This window comes from Rousettus aegyptiacus, unplaced genomic scaffold, assembly GCF_014176215.1.
Source record: "Rousettus aegyptiacus isolate mRouAeg1 unplaced genomic scaffold, mRouAeg1.p scaffold_m13_p_16, whole genome shotgun sequence".
Lineage (NCBI taxonomy): Eukaryota > Metazoa > Chordata > Mammalia > Chiroptera > Pteropodidae > Rousettus > Rousettus aegyptiacus.
Window position 1 is genome coordinate 1256813 of NW_023416291.1, and position 22604 is coordinate 1279416.

The 22604-nt window shown below is 44.7% G+C and overlaps 2 protein-coding genes, 1 long non-coding RNA gene and 1 other non-coding gene across 8 annotated transcripts in view; 3 read left to right on the top strand and 1 right to left on the bottom strand.

Annotated features, from left to right (window-relative positions):
- The window catches only part of LOC107510889 (bifunctional heparan sulfate N-deacetylase/N-sulfotransferase 3-like), a 71595-nt gene extending 64002 nt beyond the window's left edge, over positions 1 to 7593 (top strand). For 2 of the 4 annotated variants that reach the window (XM_036233425.1, XM_036233424.1), the window contains 2 exons: positions 3942 to 4044; positions 5948 to 7593. In XM_036233425.1, coding sequence (XP_036089318.1) covers positions 3942 to 4044; positions 5948 to 6067 — 223 coding nt within the window. In that variant the 3' untranslated portion in view covers positions 6068 to 7593. Of the gene's footprint in view, positions 1 to 3941; positions 4045 to 4504; positions 4672 to 5947 lie in introns of those variants that run through there. The other 2 variants (XR_004954814.1, XM_036233426.1) reach the window with 2 other exon arrangements.
- TRAM1L1 (translocation associated membrane protein 1 like 1) overlaps positions 1 to 21221 on the bottom strand; it is a 242873-nt gene extending 221652 nt beyond the window's left edge. Inside the window, exons 1-2 of the transcript XR_001596953.2 lie at positions 20994 to 21221; positions 13287 to 13379 (exon numbers count right to left, since the gene is read on the bottom strand). The gene's annotated coding sequence lies outside the window, so the exon portion shown is untranslated. The remainder of the gene's footprint in view (positions 1 to 13286; positions 13380 to 20993) is intronic.
- A 176-nt stretch (positions 21222 to 21397) lies between these two features.
- Positions 21398 to 22483, top strand: LOC118612404. 2 transcript variants are annotated; one of them, XR_004954818.1, is made up of 2 exons: positions 21398 to 21800; positions 22274 to 22483. It is a non-coding gene; the product is annotated as an uncharacterized LOC118612404 (long non-coding RNA). The 2 variants fall into 2 exon arrangements; XR_004954817.1 differs by having other exon boundaries at positions 21400 to 22081.
- On the top strand, positions 21855 to 21985 carry LOC118612514. The gene has a single exon (XR_004955044.1). It is a non-coding gene; the product is annotated as a small nucleolar RNA SNORA24 (small nucleolar RNA).
- Positions 22484 to 22604: the final 121 nt, after the last annotated feature.

Sequence of the window (22604 nt, forward strand, 5' to 3'; positions counted from 1 at the left end):
CTGCTGGCCCTGCCCCCCGACTCCGCGTTCTCCAGGCGGCAGGGTCTGCCAGCTTCGCGGAGCCTGGTCTGGGCGCTGAGGAAGGCGCGAGCCTTCACATTTGACCTCCAGCTGGACCTGAAAGGAAGCTGAGTGATTTCAGTTTACAGGTGGAAATTCAAGTCCACTTTCTGCTTTCTACCTAAGTATCGCTTAGAAGAGAAAGCTGCTATTTTCTAAACAGTTTTCCATTTCAAGTCGGCTTCTCTTTGGGTCTTTTTTATAGAGTATAGAGCAAGGCCCTGTACTTCAGAAAAAGGACGTGGAGTGTCCTCTAAGGACGTGATCTCTGTTTCTCACGGAAGGGCCCTTGACCTGCGAGCTGTGTGCCGGGCCCCTTGGCACCCGGCTCGGCAGTGAGCTTGTCCTCCGCCACCACTGCTGAGAACAGGGAGTGTCCACTGAAGAGAAGAAACACCAGGCACTGGGGGTTGCTCTGCTCCTGGGGTGCATCTGGCTAACGCCACCCGCTGCCGATTCTCCAGCAGGGCTGGCGGGGCACAAGATACCGCGCCCCGGCCTCCGCGTCTGGCCCTGCAGGGTGCCGCAGCCCCGCCCCCCGGCGGAGGGGATGCAGTGCCGTCCAGCTGCTGGTCACGCCTTCCCGCCGCGCACCGGTCGGGCCCACACGCCTCGGACTGTCCCGCAGTTACCCGCTGGAGAACATTTGGAATCCCGTGTCGTCGTCCTCAGCCTCAGCGGGTCTCCTCCTCCTGCGTCCGCGCCCTTTGCCTTGCTCTGAATCCTCCTCTCATAAGATGGCTACCTAGTTCAAGCCCCTGCACTGACTCACTGGTGCTCTGGACATGCTGGGGAGGACTGGGGTACACGAGGCGGCTCTCGGGGGTGGCGTTTATGGCTTCGTGTTTTTCCTGCTAGTGATAGGGAAGCCTATCTCTTTGCTGCTTACTTAAAATCCACGTAAAGCTCTCTAAGAAGGCGCTGAACTGCAAACAGCCCTGGATTCTCAGCTGGCCCCGTGAGTCCAGTTCTTTGCACGCAGCAGAATGAATGAATGAGACTAGGCCTACACAACCAAGGCACCCAGGAGTACTCCGGTTTAAGAGATCTATAAACTGCTCATCTTCAAAATGTTTTAAATATTCCAGTTTCCAAGTATCGTCAAGAAAAATGGCAATAAGTTTCCATTGTCAAGAGTGTCATTTATTCCTTTCCACAATCACTAAAGAAAGCAGGCAAGACTTCCAAATTTCATACAGTATTGGATAATCTACCATGCCTTAAAATGACTTAATACTGTCATCGTGGACTTTAAATGACATATTGAATATGTAAAAAAAAAAAAAAAAATCTGATTTTCTTAGTAAGTGTGGGTGTGATCTGAAATAAGCAGTGTAATTTTAAACAGTGTAAATGGGAACTTTCTCATTCAATTAAGTATGTTAACATTTTACAATTCTTGCTCAATTTAACCTTAATCTCTAAATTGAAAATAGGCTTGGTATACCGACATCATTTTAGCTTTCAAGTTAGGTGCTATACAATATTTTAAGGCTGACTGATCATTTGAGAGAAAGTAGAGGAAATAATGCTTGCTATGGAATTGTGCAAACTTGTATCAACTAAAAGGAAAAATATGAACTTTTAACTTTTCCATGAATACATCAATTCACAACTGTACCCAGCCGTCGATGACCACGACAGGAGTATTCATATTTACGAATACTAGTTAAATACCTGAACCCGACATCATTTCTCAATTAATCTGTTTGTCAGCATGAATGAAACCAGACTGAATTATGTGGAGTTTTAATTCTAATTTACTATGAAACCGGCAACAGCCGGACAATACGGTCTGAACGCCAGGGGTTGAATGTAAAGACTGCGTGTTTGTCTTTGCTTTGCTCTGAGTCACAAAGAACCGAAGCTTCTTCAGGATTCAGGACTTCTCCTGTACCCACCATCCCCTCCGCCGCAACCAGGCTCATCCTGTCCCGGAGTTCTTCCCCAAGCCACTTTAGATGCAGTTGGGTAAAAATGTGCCACGTGCACACTCTTCTCAGCAGCGGAAACAGGAGCCACAGTAGCTGACCCATGAAGGAGCACCTTGGGGTGCCAAGTGGTGAAGGAGAAGGGCACAGTCTACTCCCATTTCTTATGATGGCTTCGTTTTTAAAGTGGCTGTAATGTCTCAAGATCAGAACACACTTACATGTTCTAAGTACTTTACATATACTGCTTCATAACAACACTGTGTGCTGAGCACTATTAACTAAAAAGCAAACAGACGGGGGGTGGGGAGGTACAGGAAGGCGCAGCCAGAACCACTCGGCAGGGGCGCTGAAGAGGCAGGACTAAGACCTGACAGTCTTCTGGAGCCTACGTGAGGCTCTTCAGATCCACGGCGTTAGAGCCAGAGAAGAACAACATTGTGAATTTTTAGTAACTGAATAGCATGTCAGCAACAAGTACTTCTTTAAAAAAACTGAAACCTTAAAATGAGCTTTTTAAAGTCGTCTGCAACTTTATTGCAAAACGAATCCATCTCCAGACACACTGTCACTTGGCATGATAAATGTGTAACATAGTGACACACAAATTGAAACGATACTGAAATACCACAGAATGACTTAATCCAAAAGACAATACGGAATGTCCTCAAGAATATGGAGAATCTGGAGCCCTCGTCTGCTGCTAACGGTAATGTGCAATATACGGCCACTTTGGGACAGAGGATTTGCAACTTCTTAAAAATTAAACAGACATTTACAAACATGCCAGTTCCACTCCTAGGATAGACTTGTTCCCAGCAGCATCCTTCATAACAGCCCCAAACCAGAACCAACCTAAATGATGTCCATCAACTGGTAAATAGAAAAACAAAATTTGTCAAATCCACACCAGCGGGCGAGCGGGGGGAGGCAATCTCAAGAAAAGAAAGACTTGGAGAAGCAAGCCGCTCGGTGCTCGCCTGGAGCTGCGGTGACAGCAGGGGGTGACAGCCGGCACTGACTGCAATGGGCTCTCAGGGACGTGGGAGGGGCGGGAGGAACGCTCTACCACTGGACTGTGGTGACGGCTGTACAACTCTATGACTTTGCTACAAATTATTGCATTGTCCATTTAGAATGGGTGAGTGGTATGATATGCAAATTTACCTAAAAAAAAAAACTGCTAAAAATGCAACAAATGTTTCTTTCACTTTCATTTTTTATTCAACTACCATGTGGTGAACACTCACGAAGAGCCACACGCTATGCTAAGTGCCATGAAAAAGGAAGAAATCTACACTCCCGATCATTATGGATTTATAATGAAAGCTCAAATGACCGTTACGTGAAGTATTTTTGGTAAACTAACAAATGATGTGCTGCTATTATTTTGACTACAAATTATGCCAAGCGAGTCCACATTTATAGGCGCTGTGACTTCCATGCAGAGCTCAAGGCAAATGAGGAAATAGCTTTAGAACGAAATTAAATGAATTGTAGCTAGAGAATCCTCAAGTTAAGTACTCCGCGGAGCAACGAAACCCTTCCTCTTCCGTGCATGCCCCTGTAACTGTGTGACCCCAGTAACCTGGAAATCCTCAGATACCGATGAAGCCCAGCTTCAAACCCTGCAAAGGGAAAGAATGGGCTGGAAATTTATAAAACTTTTTCTTCCAGATGAAGGATGTGGGCTTCTTAATGTCTATTAATAGGAGACCGTCTGCTGACAATTTTTCTGTTAGGGACCTGGCAAACACACAGCTACGGCAGATGGCCTGAGAGCTCAGGAGAGTGCCAGAACTTGATGCACAGTGATGTCGTCAAAAAATATGCCAGTTTCTCCGGTTACAGACTAATATCCAAGTTAAAACAGTCATGTTTGGGGTCATTACATCCTATAAATTGGGGGGGAAATATGCTTTTTTTGTTTTCTGTATTTTTTTTTTTTAGGTTTGATTCCCATAAAGGTCTCTGGTGTCAGTTACTGGAAGAGGGTAAAACGAAATGCCTTGGAAAGAGCAAAGGAAGAAAATATCCCCCAATGGGTCCTGATGTAAGTAGAGGGCTTAAAATACAAACTACAGAAGCAAAATGCTAACTAATACTGTATCTACTTTCTTAGAAAAGGGCTTAAAATAAAAACTCAGCCTTTCTAAACATTAAACGCGACATTTGGATTTCGGCACAACCAGTTTGCTTGTGTCACTCTTTCCAGTGGAGTATCACCTGTCAGAGAAGTAACAAAGGAAAACAATAGAATTTCTCATTTTGAATCAGAACAAATAGGATAGTGTCTCAATCCAGAAAGAATGGTAGGCTCACAGAAGTGTCGGCACCAAAACAATGTTAACTGAAACCAAGGCAGGAACTATATCGATCGGAAACTGAACACGGGACTAAAAGGTTTTTAATTGTTCTTCACTAAGTCACTCTGCAGCAGTGTGGCCTGCGTAATATTAGCTACTGATTTACTAGGCACTGGACGGTTAATATGCCGCTAAAACCCTTGCCAGGTTTGAAAACGATGCCCGTGAGCCCAGTGAGTTGAAGCAGTAGAGCTAACTGTCAGCATCGGGAGGGTCACTCCCAGCTCCAAAGGGATGGACGGTGGAGACGGGTACCAGGACGCTCATCGCCAAAGTGAGTTACGGTGAGGGACAGTCAGCCACCACGTGAGAAATGCTAGGGACAAGCTGACAGGAGCTGCTCTGGTCGTAAAGATGAACGACGCGAAGTTCAGAGAGAACACGGGGCAGGGGACCGTCACCTGGACGCCGCCCAAAGACCCAGCTCCTCCCTTCATGCCAGGTCTGGCCGGAGCAGAGGAGGCACAGAATGACCGGGCTCCCAGACCCGTGTCTGGGAGGCAGCCAGCTGTCCCCAGCTTTCTCTGGCCTGGCCACGCCAGCTTGGTCTGTGGGCTGAGACTGACCAAAAACAGGCGGATGACACAGACGGACGCGTAAAGCACAGAAGGGTCTGGGTTCTCCCTGGCCATGGTGACGCTTCGCATAGAGCCCAAACGCTCAGCCTAGTTCCAGTGATTTCCATTCCTGCAAAAACCCCTGTGTTACACGAAGCTGTCAATACAGGATGAGACTTTTCCCATGGCATTGAAAATGCAGTACCACATATGACATTTAAAAGAACAGCATGAGGAATTAGATAAAAACTTTTAACAGGTTCAACTCAACAACATCTCAGAATAGTATAAAGGGGAGGATACAGATACAGATACAGAAATGCCCCCCTGCTTACGACCTTTCTGGCCTGTCACCGAAACCAGACCGAAACCCCACTACATGCCATGTCACACACAGCCCTTGCATTTCTGCCCATTTTGACTGTTACAATGTTTTTCCTTATTGAAGGGAAATCTACCTCCCTGTAAGTCAGGATGGCCTGCAAGGCGTTCTGTTCCCTCACGGTACAAATGCACCAGGTCACAGAGTTACCTGGTTTGCCTGCTTGCTTTCTAAGGCTCACCACAATACCGTTTCAGCGGTCAGCATTTTGCATATGCCTGAAAAGATCTCTACAGTATTACCTTCAAAATATAAATGTAAATTAATGATGACAAAGGGGTATCTTATATGATAGCTTTGCCAAACTATTTCTCCAAAGCTGGGCTGATTTTAATAGAGCTTACTAGTAAATACTAACAGTTGTTAAGCTGTATTTCCAGCAACTCAATCTAGTTAGTTTTAACATTTAATTCTGCATAGTCAAATAAATCACATTTAGTAGGAAAGCTGTTTTCCTAGTGAACAGTGCATGTGTGTGGAGTATTCTGAAGAACAGTCACTGTGCTTATATTATCCTCGATAGTCCACATGTTCAATATAAATCTAAATCCAGGTATGGCATGCTTGATGCAGATTTAACCACCGTCGCAGGATATGAAGTGTGCTGTCATCGACAAGATAAAAGTCCCTTTCTGTCCCTTCCACCCTCAGAGCAGAGCCTTCCTCTCCAGCTACTACCGGGACCACAACGTGGAGCTGGCCAAGCTGCTGCACCGGCTGGGGCAGCCCCTGCCGGCCTGGCTGAGACAGGAGCTGCAGAAGGCCAGATAGCGCTGGGCACACCTGCTGGAGCTCCACCTGCCATGCAACACTCACCTTCCCAAAGCTACCAAAACGCTGTCTAAAAATATACCTCTTCAAACGAGAAAAAGGAACCAACTTCCTTCCATGTGCTGGCATGTGGATGATTAGGAAAAAATAAAACAAGTCTCTCTTACAAGCCTGGGGACTTATGGCCTTTCCCTGGACCCGGGCACGGGCCTGTGGGGTCGCTGTGGGCTACGGTGCAACCCATGGAGGTCAAGAGCAACCAGCAGAGACGCCGAATGCACACGCAGAGCTGTTTCCTCCCGCAGTTAGAGCGACACTTTTATACATGAACTAAGATTGTCTCTGTAGAGTTTTAGACCATTGTTTGCCTGTACACTGTTTTCTTATTCTTTGATCCTATAAAGTGTCCTACAAAACAAGAAGCAAAATAAACATCACGACGTAGCATAAAACGCCAAAGGCATAACACCTATGAAAAAATGCTTGCCAAAATAAAATCCACTGAAGTATTTAGAGAGAACTGTAAATTACAGTTTGTGCTAGATCAGAGTGGAAAAATTATGTCTGAGCTTTATCTGCATCAAAAAAAAGATAACTGCTATAGCAAAAAAAAAAAAAGTGATTTTTTTTTTCAAACACATAGTCTAGTGCACTTACATAAAAATTACTAACTGCTCTATCATCACGTGGCTGTTACACTGCCGTAAAGCCATTGGACGGTAAATGGAAACATAGGGAGCTTTCCAAAACAGTAAACGGCAATGCTGAGAGGACTGACGAAATCCTCTCGAGGGAGAAACTGTAGGGACCTGACGACACCTCACTGACGGACAGCCTCTGTCCCCCTCCGGTCGTCCTCACTGCTCTACAGAAATGCCCACACAGGATCTGAGGTGTGTGGCGTGCCCAGAAACGGACTGGCCTGTAAATGTGAATAGCTTTCTTTTATTGTTTCCCAGAACAAAGCCTAGTAAATGAAAACTAAGGACAATTTCTCTAGGTGATATGTTAATTTACATTTAAATTAGAGAAAAACTGCATTTTTTTAGATAGTTCAAAATGAAATTGTATAATGCAGAGATTTATAACAAAAACATTAATATATGATTATTCATCTGACATCTGCAATGATAATTTTAAAACAAGGTGGAAAAAAATAAGAAGGGCCAAGCCCCATTTTTTAAAGACTATTTCATACATCATTCTCATAAAAGACAATAGAACATGGTTAAATTTATGGATTATCTACTAAATTAAATGGAAGAAGTACAAAGATTAGCCAGATATGGTTCTTAAAATATATTTACACTTAATTTTAAATGATTATATGATTAACAAAGTATTCAAAAAAGAGTGTCATACCTATTTTCCCGTGTTTTTATTTACTTAATTTTTAGATGTACTCTACACAGAAAAAAATTTAAATAGTAAATAAATTCCATGCTATGGTTATATATAAGCTTTTATAAAATGCCATCAAAAGTATGATTAGGAAAAAAAAAAAAGATATACAAGGAAAATCCAAAGCATGAATATTGTCATTATCATTATATGTGAAATTTTATCAGTCACATATTAGAAAACAAATTTTGAGATCTTTCCACTTACTATAAAATTTTTAAATTACATTATAATTATTAATTAAATGTTTTTAAAGTTTTATGAATCCAAATGATACACAAATTTTTAAACAAGCCATTAGCAGAAAGAACTGGAGGAAGAACCAGTTTTTAAGACCCATAACTGTAAACGCAAAATCGAAGCCATTGGGACGGATGTGCTTACGGCTGCCTTTCCGGAAGCCGCACTGCCCGGCACACCAGGAAAATGCACACAGCGGACTCCAGGCTGGCTTAGGAGGGTCAAGCGCAGTGAGAATAGGCCCCGGCCATAGCTTGTTTTCATTCTGACAACATTTCTACTGACAAAATAAAAAAATGGAAAATCTGATACATGCATGCTTTGATGACGAGATGTGCACCTAAACTTCTAAAGCAAACTGCTAATGGCATGATTTTGTCTAAGTAAATTGAGCCAAGGGAACAGCTCACCCTTTAAGATAGATGTTAAAAACATACTGGATATTTGTGTGGAAAGGAGAAAAAGGAAGAGATCATAGCAGAATTTACTCATTCCCAGTAGAGGGATCATGCCACCTAGAGCAGCAAACCTTCGAGAGGACTGTGACCACTCTGTGTATCTCGGAGACCACGTTAAATTCTAGAGGACAGGCATACTTGCCATATCGTGTACGCCAATAGCTGGTTATTATGCTCTTCCGAAAGTAACAAGCATACACACGAGGAAAGGACGTGAGACCATGTGAGTTAAAGCTGGCTTTGTACAGAATCCCTTTTCCATTGCTTAAAATACGAAGCTTCCTCAGGAAGAGGTGACATGGCTCTTTCAATGTTTATCATTCACATTGAATGAAAATTACTGGAAACTTTTTTTTCCCCCCCTGAGCTTTCTAAAACAAAAATACCTGGATATAATTCTGATAGCAGCATGGTACCTCATATGCGCAACAATAAACTGTGATAAGAAACGAAGAGTTTTGGCGTGGTGATTCAAGGGAGTGAGCAGGCACTTCGAGCGTCAGCCTGTCGCATACAGGCGGGTGGCCGCAGCGCGCCCGGACCCGCTACCACTGGAAACGGGAAGGTGTCGGGCGTGAGTACGTGTATTTTTAACAGCACCACCTTTCAGAGATCTTTCTCAGCATGATCTTTCTCTTGCTAGTTCTCATAGACGGAAAGCAACATCTGCTATTGCTCGTGGGACCCCAGGACAAGAGAACAAGAGACCCCGCAGCTGTCATCAGCAGACGCGGGACCCTGAGTCCTCGCGGCACTGCACACCCCAGTGCTCTGCTCTGCGCCCACACGTGCTCTTTTCTTTAGAGCGTTAAAAGGTGTTGCTAGTCTCTTTTTTATTAAAAATCCAGCAAAACGACCTCTGCGGAGAGAGAGGCTGAGGGATCTGGGCATCCCTCCACGCGTCCCATGAGCTCTTTTCCCTCTCCTCGTCCCTTTACTTTCTGGACGTCAGGTATTCTCGGGCCGCAGCCGCCCCGCCTCCTGTCCCTAGGGACTGCGGCCAGGCCCATCTCCCACACATTCTCTGGTGTGGAATACGTCTGACCCCCAATTTTCTATCGAAATGCACCACCTTCTATTCCATTCAGCTGGAGACTGGTTAACAGACCAACCCCACCGAGTCTCTGGCGCATAATGACTTATAATGCTATACTCTCCAGAGGCATCAGCACGGCAGTTTCCGGGAGGTGCATTTTCGCTTGAAGGCTCACCTGGTGAGGGGCGGCGGGGTGGGGCACAGAACTGCTCGAATACTCTAGGATGAAGGGATTCCTCTAATTTCAAATGGTGCTCAGGAGCGGAGTTCTGCTCTGCCGAAGCTGACTGTGCTTGGCCGCCCCGCGCATGCACACCCGTCCGCAAAGAGCTGGCCCTCACGAGAGCCACGAACCCCTGTGGCGGGCAGTCTCTCAGCGATTATTTGTGTTGGCTTGAAATGATTACCTTCTCTTTACTCACTCTGGGAGAAAACTAAATTTCGTAAGGTCGAGCCATGAATTTTACCTTCGAGGATAAAAACTAAAGACACAGTTGACATTGATTCCATTCCTGAGACAATCTAGCCTCTACTTGAGCAAGCCTCTCACCTGTGGCCAAGGGTACCTAACAGAATTTGGGGGCCACTTCCGCCATCCAGTGTCATTTATTGTCCTTGCAATTTATTGTCCTCAACCTGTTGTCTATAAGAGTTCTCCATGTAATCAGTGCTCCTAAAACATGTCACGAAGGATTTATTCACTTACTTCTTAGTACGTGAGATTTATTTTCTAGCATCCCCTTATGCCTTCTTCCATTAGTCCTGCAGCGATCTTAATCTTTGAGGTTTTATCATTTCTCAGTCTATTCCCCAAAGTTACAAAATCAAAGATTGATAAACCACAAAAGTCAAATGCAACTATATTTTCACCCTATTCTTCAGAGCACCCCTTAGAGACAAGAGGAATCATGTATAGTGTCAATAACTATTTAAGAAAGACATTCACTTGCCAGATTTAGGTCAAATATTTTATTTGCCTAGCAGTCCCTTTCAAGGAAGTCAAAGCAAATTTCACAAATTAAATACAGCATAAAGTCTCCAAGATATTGTTAGGAAGGATATATTCACCCACATTTTATCACACAGAAAACTGAATTGAACTGAATGAAATGTAAAACATTTCCAAAGCGCACAGGATCTGTGACAAATCTCACATAAACCCGTCCCCAGCAAGCTGCTGCTTGGTTATGAGGGAATAAATTAGGTGCAGGAAATGGCTTCTGTCTACATTTCTTATGCCAAAATGCTCTATTTCAAATCAATAACCGAAATGGAAACCAGATCTTGCTCTTAAATATTATGCATAATTTATACAGTTGGACCAGAGAAGACTGGCCTTCTTCTTCTCTCTATTTGGTAAATAACATTCTGAATCTGAATTTTCTCAGTTTTAACCACTTAAAATAAATGCCAGCTCAAAATGCTATGTACTCCTAGGATTTTAGTGTATCTTTTCAGAACTTAGTTTATGTCCTTCAAAACAAATGAAACTTTTAACAGCCCACAAAACATATACCATCAAAAAATAAAGTTTACTTCACATTCAAATGAATAAACTAATAAGCAGTTAAAGATGTCCATTTTTTAAAACAAAAAAGAGCTAGAAAAATTCTCACTCCCGCCTATGATCAACATGATCAAACCATACTGTTTCTGTTTTCCATGCCCACATAATAGCAGGGATGTCTTCAGTATGACTGGAATAATAAAGGAGATAGATTGAACCACAAGCCAATACCTGTTCTTAGCTAAATAATGCTGGGTAGGTCTCTTTTCCTTTGGGGTCCTCAACTTCCCCATGTCAGTGGAAAGCGTCAAATGCGGCCCTTGCTAACTGCTCCCCATTACATCCTTTACCGTATCCCTGGCGGTCCCCGCCTCCCACATTCCGCCCCCAAGGGGCTGCATGGTGGGAGCGCTGGACACTGGACACGGAACAGGGGCCTGAGCACTTCGACCCCGCCCCTCTCGCTTCTGGTCTGCTCTGGGTCCCCTGGTGAGTTCAGCAGGAATCTTTGTTGAACACGTTATGTAAGCTACAGACATGAGAGTAGACGCAAAAATAGAAATATAAACGAATGCTCAGGAGTCAGGCAGAGGAGCAAGCGCGAGAATGGGGAACAGTGACGCGAACGAGCTGCACGTGTAAGGGGCCGGCGCGGCGCGGCGCTTGACGTCCGCAAACCCAGATGTTACGGGAGCCGGTGACCGGAACTCCGGACGCAACGGACACGACGGGCGCAGAAGCGGTCAAAGGGACTCGCGCGTGACGAACGGGACTGGGGCGAGGGGGCGGAGGGAGCGTTTGGGCTGCCGTTTCCAGGCGCACGCACCACTTTTATAACCGCACCAGCGGCCGTCTATCATTTAAAATAAATTAGTCTAAGCATACACGACCAACAGTGCCCCACCTGGCGGGACGACCACAGAGGCCAGAGACCTAAGACACAGGTGGCTTTAGCATCTGCTGGGGGGATGCTATCTGGGAGGTCACCAAGAGCGAGTTCTGTAGTTCAGTGAGCATTGTCTGTGCGCCCCTGGCAGACGCGCATCCCTTCCAGGGGCCTGCAAAGCCAGAGTTATTCTCATCGTAACACTGACTCTATTCCTGCCATTGTGTTGGTATTTCCACTGACCTTGCAATAGCAATGACGGGCCAAATCACCAGTGCTCTAGCATAAATCGGACAGCAGCATCAGTCTGCACTAGCAGTCGCTGTGTTCTTCACCACCACACCCTCGTTACCAAAAGTCAGCTTCACCAGGGAGATTATTGTTGTTAAACTCCAACCCATGAGTACCAGTCTTTGTAATGTTCTCTCCGACCAAATGTGAAGTGTGCCGAGAACACTTCTGCTACACACTGAAGGAGACAGTGGTCTCAAGAGAAGCAGAGGAGCAACTGTTTAAGTTGCCAACTGAACTGGCTACTTTATATATTTTTTAAAATTTTGTTCGATTTATTCGGACTAGAAAAACATAGCTACTTTATTCATGGAACATCATTTTTACTTGAAAGAATGACTGACAGAGAAGTATGGCTAACAGACTTGAGCAACTGCCAGGCATCTTTTGGAAAAGAAGCAAAGTGAGCTTGTCACCTCAAGAAAAACAACTGACAGTATTTATCGCCCGTGATAAAATTTGAGCTTTCAAGTGGAAGAATGTTATTGAACTTGTATCTGCTACCTGCACCTTAACAGCTGACTAGTATTTAAATACTCTTTCTAATGGGACAGATGGTCACATTAACAGGTATGATTTTTTAATATTATGTAATGAAATGTACCAACGTTAGCAACATATTTTCCAAATGACCAATGAATGAGGTTACAAAATAGTTACATATGGTACACTCCTTGTAATGGTAAAAGATCCACTCTTAGGGTGAGGTGAACTAATAGTTTTTAATGTAGCAGAATATGAAAGGTTCATTGATTTGGCTTCAGGTTCCACATTACAAATATCCTTTAAGAAAATACCACTTGTCAAGTGTTAGTGTACTATCAAAGAAAAATATCCAAAAGACCATAAACATACACTTCCCTTTTCCAAATACATATTTGTGTGAAGTCATGTTTTAATATACTTCAACAAAAACGACATATCAAGATAGATGGAATGCAAAAATAGATATCGGAATCCGTCTTCTATTAATGCAACACAATGCCACTCTTCCAATTTTTTGTTGTTTTGGAAAACATTAAAACTATAATATTATTATGGACTTGCTCTTATTACTTTTAATATTTTTAAATTCTTCAATCTAAATGTCTAATACGGTAAATAGTGGTAGATGTAACTCTTATAAACAAAAGCCCTTTAGGGTTCTCAATAGTTTTTTTTAAACTTAAAGGGATCCTGAGACCAGAGTGCAAGAGCCACCATAGGAGCTGTGAGTAATTGAAATACCAAAAGCCAAGCCTTACACCATAAACAGCAGCACAGAAGAACACTACAACTCCACAGACACTGCAGAAATCACTAAGAACAGCCCTTTAGATCCAAGAGGACCGGTCAGCTGGGCCCAGTAGCTAGTTCAACGACCTGCACAAACTGATGACTGGAAGCCAGAAGCCACTTACCCAACTTGATGAGGTTCATCCCATGCAGCAGAGGAGAGATGAGGCTTGGGCCCGGATGTCACCATCTTGCCTCCCGTTCACTGTCATAACCCCCTTTGGAAAAAAAGGGAGAGAGAATCATGAATTTCACTGGATTGTCTTAAAATAGACTTAAAACCCCCTAAAGCAATGAACTATATCTTGAATGGGGACAGTTACTGAAAACTAAAGGCAGCTACATGTCTGCCCTGGGTGCGGGTTACGGAACTTACACCCACTACATGAGCATCATTTCCCAGTTCGTCGGTAGCAATGGAGACCCGTGGAAAGGAGCAAACAGCCAGGGCCCAGACTGCTGACGGAAGCCTCGGTTAGGAAGAGCCGGGGGAGACGCAGTGGCACTGCAGATGGGCGCATCCGCAGAGTTCGGTCTTCCTCCCAAACACCCCGCCCGCTCCTTGGCGGACATGTGCTCGGAGTCGCACCCCTGTGTGGTATCGCCTTGCACGAGAGTGAGACCTGTGGATATGTTCGGATGCTCGCTCTCGGGATGAGCACACCCTACATTCGGCCTGTCAAGAAATCCCATCAGCTCTATCTTCAGATCCATCTCAAATCAACCACTTCTCACCAACTCCACTGCTGCCACCTTGTCCTGAAATAACACCATCTTTACTTTAGAGATCTTCCCCGCTTCCATTCCTGTACCCTGTAATCTCGTCAACTCCACACCCAGAGTAACCTTCTATGAACCAAGTCAGAGCACTCGCCTGTCAAAAGCCCTGCAGCAGGTGCTCTTCTCAGCAAGAGCACAAGGCCTTGTGGGATCCGACGCGCACGGCCTTCAGGTTCCGGTCCCTCCACTCCCCCCGCTCATTCCACGGCAGTGGCACTGGCTTCCTTGCCGATGCTCCCAGAGCCTTTGTGTTGACGTCCCCTCAAATGCCCACGTGCCTAGCTCCTGCACTTTCCGTGGGTCTTGGCTCAAATGTCATCATTTTTTAATAGTCCAACACTGACAACCTGATGTAAAAATTCACCCTTTCCCTATCCCCTGCTCTGCTGATTCCCATTGCCCTGATCAATTTTTTTTTTTTACCATAGCACTTATAATCTCAAAACTAACTATATAATTTACTGATTTCATTGCATCTATTGTCTTCTCCTCAAATAAGCCTTTTGAAGACAGGTGCATATCTCTGCTTTCTTTTTATGACGTGTCCCCACATTTATGTGTCTAGTCTCTGACACATAATAAATCCTTGTTGAATGCATGAACTCATTTAGCAATAAATAGCTTGGGAAGAAAAAGAGGCAAAGGATAATAGTTTTAACATTGCATTTTTTCTTACATAAGTGTTAAAAAAGTATGAATTTTTATACATCAATAAATTTAACTAACATATATATGTATGTGTGTGTGTGTGTGTGTGTGTATATATATATATATATATATATTTCCCCAAACATGCAAAAATTTACAACTCTGTGTCTTCTAAATAACTAGAAACAAATTCAGGCATTAAATAATAATGAAGTCCTAATAAAGAATTAAAATTAGCAAAATAATTTTTAAATGTAGAACAACAAAAAAAACCCCTAACCTTTACAGAGTGCTTTCTATTTACCAGCTTATTCTTATAAATTATCCTAATAACAATACCTAAAGGGAGTTACTACTGGCCTCCTGTCACAGATGAAGAAATGAGTTTGGAAAGGATAGATAACTTTCCCAACGTCACACAAGAAGCAAAGTCAGACTTGAGTTTTGAGCCCAGATTTACATTCATCATATATCCAATATTATTGTTACTCTTTTGCAAACAACACTCAAATCCTAGCTCTAACCTGAGGTTAATGACATTATTTCTCTGTGCTTCTCTTTGCTCATCTCTTAAATGGAGATAGTAATAATGCACCCTCATAAAATGGTTGTGAGGATGAAATGAGTTCACTCATGAGCAGAAAAGTACTCAAAACATTGGCTGTTTTCGTTATTGTCACCTCCTCGAGGTGATAACAACAAATAACTCTCATTTTCAGACCTTTTCACATCTGCTCATTTCATAGAATTTCCCCCCTTAGATCTTCTCGGGCTTTGCTGTCCAGTGCCCCAAAATATAAATTGTGTTCAAAATCTATTATTGCTTTTATTTCATTTACTGAATTCCATGAATTTCTTTCAGGATTATTCTGATTTCTGAGACATACTGTCCATCTACATTGATTATAATACAAATAAAAGGGTTTAAAATTAGAGGAATAAAAAAGTAATTTCTCTGGTTCTAATTCTACCTGGTTTTCTATAAATTTACTTGGATCGAATTAAGAATTACTAAAACATCTTACATACTAAATTGGCATATTCTCATATACCATCTGAAGTCTTTTATTTTACTTTTTAGAAAAAGGATGTTAAGATATTTCTAGATTCAGCTCAAGCTTCAATTTTTCAATGTTACATAAGTCTCATCAGTTCTTTGAGGATCAAATAGAAATTAATCAATAGTCTTTCCTATCTCATGAAGAATATAAAACTCTAACACCGAGATTCAAGACAGCAAAAATCTATTCCAATTATAAATATCGACTAATAGGGATCAATTCCAGAGTTTATAATAAAGTTTCCTCTGCAAAATGATCTCCATTATAAAATTTAAAATATTATCTCACAAGAGGAAAAAAATATCCTCAACTTAAAACTTTTCTCAAAGACAGAGGTAAGATGTGCCCAGGACCAAATGTGCCATTTTTGCTTTAAGATACTCACTGGGAATTAATTTTTCCTTTCGAACACTGTATAATTTCCCAGAATTTTTTTTTTTTTCACTTTTATCGCCCCGGCTTCCTTGTTCGACAACCGTCCATGGAGCACGGAGCGCGCAGCAGGCACTGCTGCAGGTAAGGCGAATAATACGCTCTCGCCCCTGTGCTCGGCCATGAGGAGGAGTGCTCGTCTCCAACAGAACTCACGTCCTCTCGGCTCCGCTCCACCTTAAAGTGTCACCTTAAACGCTTCGGGTAATAGCAGAGGAATTAGATTTCTATCTGATTTAGTGTTTTAAAAACATAAACATCAAATTTGCATATAAAGAAAGGTCTGCAGTATTTCTATTTTATTTTCAGAATCTGCATCTGGGGAAAGTTGTGGGGTTTTCTGGTAGAATCCAAGGTTTTCAGTATTTACTGTGGATGTTTTTATCAGATGAAACTGCAGTGAAGAAGGGAGGCTGCGAGACACATCACATAGGCAGACATTTTCATGTTATCATCCACATGTTCATTTACACGTTCATGCACAATAATATATGAATGCATTTCATTGTAAACCTGTAGGGTTTTAAAAACATAGCTGAATAATAGGGTAACAGAGCCACCTAGTGGCCTCATACAAATCGGATGCTTCTAATTTTCATTCTACTGCTTTATGTAAACATAAGCTTATCTGCTCACTAATACAGATATGTATAATCCTTATAGATGGTGGATCAAAGGAATTGTGTATCTGAATACTACAGTAAATCGTGAAACATCTATAAATTATAGGGGAAAGTAAAGAAAAACAAGAGAATTTTAGCAAGTGATCATTAAATTCTCAAATTATTTTAACATGTCTAGCATAAAAGCATTAGATATTTTATAAATATTAGCCTGTGGATACTCTAAAACAGTAAAAGAAAATTTCCAGTTCAATGTACTCTATTCCTATATTAAGTATTAAACAAGCAATCTTTTGCATAAAGGGTGCAAGACAAGAAAAAAAAAACAATAAGGGGTCTCATTAGTAAGTAGATTAAATCAAAGATGAAAGGTCATGAGCAATCTCAGGGAAGAAAGAAAAAAATCAAGCTTTTGAGTTGTTAAATATTTAATGAATTACGAGAGCAACATCTCACTGACACGTATGACTCTACAACCAAGTCACCATCACTCGTGATGACAGGAGCCAATTTAAGATTGCAGGATACCTGGGCACCCCACGGTGTGCCCTGCTGAACCAAGCGAGGCTCGGCAGCCTGCCTGCTAAACTTCCCAATAAATAGATATGTTGTAGCCACTTAATGGAGTCACTTACTCTAGCACCCCACTTCCAAAATCTCTTAGACCCACATCACCTCAAAATTCATTGATCCTGCTTGTTTTTGATGTCCCCCACTTGCTTCCTGTGTTCTCCCTTTGTACCTAGTTCCGAGTCCATGGCAAATCAGCATAGCCACGCCCTTGCACACCTGTGTCCCTACTCGCTCACTTCATGGCCTTGGCAAACCCCAACCGTAGGTCGTTCCAACCGTCAGCTTCACACCTACCACCATGCAGCTGAGCTTGGTGTGGAGAAAATACACAATCGTGCCAGTTTTTAAATCGAAAGGGGTTTAAATTCATTACGTGGGCCCAGGCAGACCCTAACTAACCCGGGAATCCTACTGTGTTTCCTAGTGCATGCACACAGTCTCCTAACTATATGTCTTCTCTCTCTCAAGTACCCGACACCCCCGCCCCATCCTCGCTCCCAGCTGATGAGCTTGCTTTCCATTACTGGGGGCCGGCAGGGGGGATTAATAGAAGAGATCACTGACTGGGTCACACCACATCACTCGCCTACCAGCGTCTGTACCCGTCTACTCCACTTCTACAGATAAACCATGCGGACCATCTTAGGTGAACTCCTGCTCTGTACACAAGATCCCACGTCAACCAAGCAACTCACTAAATCTCTCCAGATTATCAATTTTTCCATTTCTGGTTCCTTCCTAGCAGAATACAAACACGTTTTCTGTTCTCCCATGCTCACAAAACAATCCCCTCTGGACCCACATCCCTTTCCAGATATGGCCCATTTTTCTTCCTCTTTATAGTACTTCTCAGACGAGTTATCCCAATGCATAGTCTCTGATTCCTCCCCTCCCATGCTTTCTGAGACTGGCGTTTGCAAGGTCCCAGGTGACCTCCATACCGCTAAATCCAGTGCTTCTCAATGCCCAGCTTACTCATACCGTGAACGGTTGGTCGCTCCCTCTTATTTAAAAAACTTCCTTCTTGGCCTTCGGGATACGTACTCCACGGGCTTTCCTCCTCACCTCATTCTCAACCTCCTCTGCTGTTTCCTGTTATTTTTCCCAGTAGATGAATGCCGACCTGCCCAAGGGCTCAGTCTTGATCCTCTTTCCTATTTATACTTTGTCCCAAGCTCAGTGCCCCCCTGGAAGAGGATGCCGCAGGCCCCATCATCATCCCGACTACAGCCTCATGAGACACACTGAGTCGGTTAGGCGGCTCTTGGATTCCTGACCCACGGAAAGTATGTGAGATAGTAAGTGCTTGGTGTTTTAATCCATTATGCTTTAGGCTAATTTGATACACTGTAATAGATAATTAACACATTGACTAATACAGAAATACACTAAAAACCTGAAAATGGAGGACAGGGAGAAACCAAAGCTAACTCCTATGATCTGAGCTCTGAATTACTTGGAAAAATCGTGATCCGACTTTAAGTTACTCAATTCCACTGCAGTTTTGAAGCAAGGGCCATAACTGCTCAATAAACCTTTGCTTGAGTCTTGTTTTTAACAATGGAACGGTCTTCAAAACTAAAAAGAATATTCCAGGACAAACAGGGAAAAACCCTCATCTCCTCTTCTAGACGCTACACTCTGATTTCAGCTTTCTTGGCAGCAGTATCACTGCTGGTGCACACCAACTGCAAGCTTAGGTTCCCTAAGTATTTTAAGATGAAAAAAAGCCCACAGGCCACTTTGTGACTATATTTTCTCTCACTCAACATTCATAGGAGAGATGTGCAGTTATGTTCATTTTATTTCCCTGACGCTTACTATAGTTTCTATACTAACACTGCAAAAGGAAAAGGCAGAGTAGGGAGAAGTAGCAGGTGAAGAATAAACATTCTATAACAAACTGTTTCAGTTCGTATATCAAATGCAAAATTGACATGTTGTCCAGCCATCATTTAATCGTTCCGACATTAGCTTCACCTTGCATTCTCCACTTAAAATCTTTAAGCCAGCCTTTATTCACGGTCAATTTTTAATTCTTCTATTACATTAACTCTCCTGAGTAGTTAAAGTCTCAGAGATTTGGCTTGCCAGCAGCTAAATTCACAATGTTTGATCTCAAATCTGCAAAAATTGCCATCTTAGCCACGAATTTCACACTAACAGTAGATAGAAACCATCGCTAAAACACTACTTGTCTTAAAACAAAAATGTAATGGACTGCAAAGTTATGACTTCTTTTGTAATTGTTTTATTTTTAAAATAGTTTCAGGCTTACAGAAAAGTTGAAAAGCAAACTCAGCACAGACTGGTGGTTGTGTGTTATGTGGATGGGGTGGGGAGGTGGAGAGAAGTCGGTGAAAGGGGTCAGTAGGTACAAACTTCCAGGTATAAAAGAAATGTCATGGGGATGTCATGTGTTGCTTGGTGACTGCAGTTGATACTGTGTTGCATACCTGAAAGTTGCTAAGAGAGTAAATCTTAGAAGTCCTCTTGAAAGAAAAAAAAATTGTAACTATGTAGGGGGACTGTGGTTAAGCACTTATCTTGATCATTTCACAATATGTAAAATATTGAATCATTATGTTGTGCGCCTGAAACTAATACGTCATGTCAATTATATCTCAATTTTAAAGAAAACGGTGGGAAATCGACGGGAAGACGTTCGAAACAGCGACGAGCATACACAAAATCCGAGGGGTGTTGTCTCTCATTCCTTGTTTTCGTGCCTTAAACGCAATGAAACGTTCATTTAAAAATCTTCAGTCAGTCCGTAGAGCTTAGCGTAAGTTGACGGTGGCGGGCTGATTTGTCCCCGCACCCCCTAAATTCACTCGTTGAGGTCCTAACCCCTAGCACCTCAGAACGCGGCTGTGTTTGGAGACAAGGTCTTTAAAGAATCACTGCTAAACGAGGCCATCGGACTGGACCCTAATCCAATGACTGCTGTCATGCCAGGAGACTGGGGTGCAGACAGGCCCTGTGCGGACCAAAGGGCGGCCTCAGAGGGAACCACCTGGGCGCACCTGGACCTGAGACCTCGCGCCTCGGGACCTGCGAGGACGTGGCGCCCCGCGGCGTCTCGCGGGGGAGGGGGGGCCGCTCAGCGCCACGGCCCGGGGCGGCCCCGGCCCCCCCCGCGGCGAGCCCGGCGGCCGCACGTTTAAAAGCTGCCACTCGTCCCCTTCTCCCCGCCCCCGCGGGGGACGCGCGGGCTTCCCGGAGCTTCCGTGCCTCCGCTGCGGCAGCGCCGTCCCCGGAGCGCGACGCCGCGTCCCCTGACGGCTCCGCCGACCGCCCCCCCACCCCGGGTTCCCCCGCCGTCTCGTACCCGAGGGAAACACAAAGGGGAAACGAAATGAGCCGAGGGGACGTCGACAGGCAGGTGCCTGGGACGGAGCGACCCCGCTTCAAAGCGGTGGCCCCACCGTTTCGGCACCTGCGCCCCAAAGACACAGGGGCTTGAGGCCGGCCCGGCGGCCAGCGGGGAAGCTCGCCGACGCGCCCGAGGGGCGCCCGCTGACGAGTGCCAGGGCTCCTGAGGGGGGACACCCCCAACCCGCGCGCGCTGACCGAGGCCCTCCGACGCCGGCGCTTCGGGAGCGGCGACCCCCGCGCAAGGCGGCGCTCACGGCCGCCTCAGCCGCAGACGCGGACCGGCCAGTTCCACAGACAACGACCCCCCCAAGGGCTGCGGGGCGGGGAACGCGCGAACCTGGCGTTGCGGTGACAATGGAGAACTTCTAAGGTAACTACTCTGAGACCGCAAAGCCACCACCATCTCTTCACTTTCCTCAGACAGCCGGCGCTCGCGAGCGGCAAGTTTGCCTGGTCTCGCGAGAGCTTTTCGGCTTTTTAGTCTTGCCCCACAGCACCCCGCCGCCCCGGTGTGCGCATGCGTCCGAACTGGAGGCCAGGTGCGCTGTGTGGTCCTGGAACGCAGGTGGGAACGCGGGGCAGCAGCCGGCCAGAAAAGGGGCGGGGCCAGGGGCGGGGCCAGGGGCGGAAGGCGGGGCGGGGGCGGGGCCAGAGGCCGGGGGCGGGGCGGAAGGCTGGGTCGCACTGGCCCCGCCCCCGCGGCGCTTCCCCGGAACTGCGTCACCGGCTGTATAAGAACGCGTGCGCGGGCGTGTTCGGCCTTTCACGTCCGGGAAGTGTAGGTCTGTTTGTCTTGTTGCGTTTTCTGTCCTGACTGGTCTTTGGGACAGCTTTTGGGCTTAGATAAAATGCCGGAGATTCAAGAGCCTTGTAGTGGGAGGTCCAGGCCGGCTTCGGCAGCCCGCGGGGTGGGCAGCCTGAGCCGGCTTGCGCGGTCCTTACGCCGCGCGGCGGCCACGTGCAGCCCGGGGAGCTAAGTCCCAGGCCCCGCGCAGGTGGGCTCTGGGCCCGCGGGCAAAGGTTCAGTGCATCGGCCGAGTCCGGCAAGGTCTCCGCTGTCGGTGCCGTGTGGCCATCGGGAATCCCCTCTGCCACGATTAAACAGTAACACCGCAGGCAGACACCCGCCAGTTGGATCCACGTGGTGAGTAGCGGCTGTGCTTGTGCTTGCTGATCAGTTCCGTCTGGCGTTGTGAACCTCCATGTATCTTTGGGACCTGTCAACTGTGGCAGTCTCCCTTCCTAGGCATGGAAGAGCATATTCTTGTTTATTGGCAAAGCTGTCACCATTTAATTGGTATCAGATTCTGACTTGCACAAGTAACATTCTTTACTTTTAAAACCTAGAGGGTGCTGGGTTACTGGGCAAAAGACTGTATATCAAATGTTTACAGGAAGCGGAACTAAAATGTTGAAAAATATAAGGTATGTTCCTTTTTGTTCATATTTCAGTTAATCTTAGTGCTAAGGAATTGGAAGGTCAAAGTTGGCCCCATTTGCTAGCGTTTTGTGATTCAAAAGAGTAAATAGCCAACTGAATAGGAAGTAACTGAAAGCCGCTAAGATCGCAGCTCAGTGAACACAGATGAGTTTTACAAAGGTGTTCTTCTCTTGCAGGGATCAAGAAGTCCAAAGTGACATGGGTGAAGTATTTAGCATCCTGCACTGCACTGAACAAACATGATGTTCAATGTCAACAGCTTTGGGATTGAGTGTCAAATGGTCTGAAAACTATCACACTGTTTTCAATCTTGAATGTTACTTTTTTTATAAGTATGATTTAAGAGTGTTTTCTTGTTAAATAAAATGCTTGATTCATCTGGGTAATGAATGATCTCTGACGGGTTAATGGGGGAAGGTAGTTAATAATGAAGAGACTGGGAGACCTAGTGGAGGCGGTATGGATGAGTACTGTAAAGTATTGTTAGAGCATTTGGGGAAAACGGAT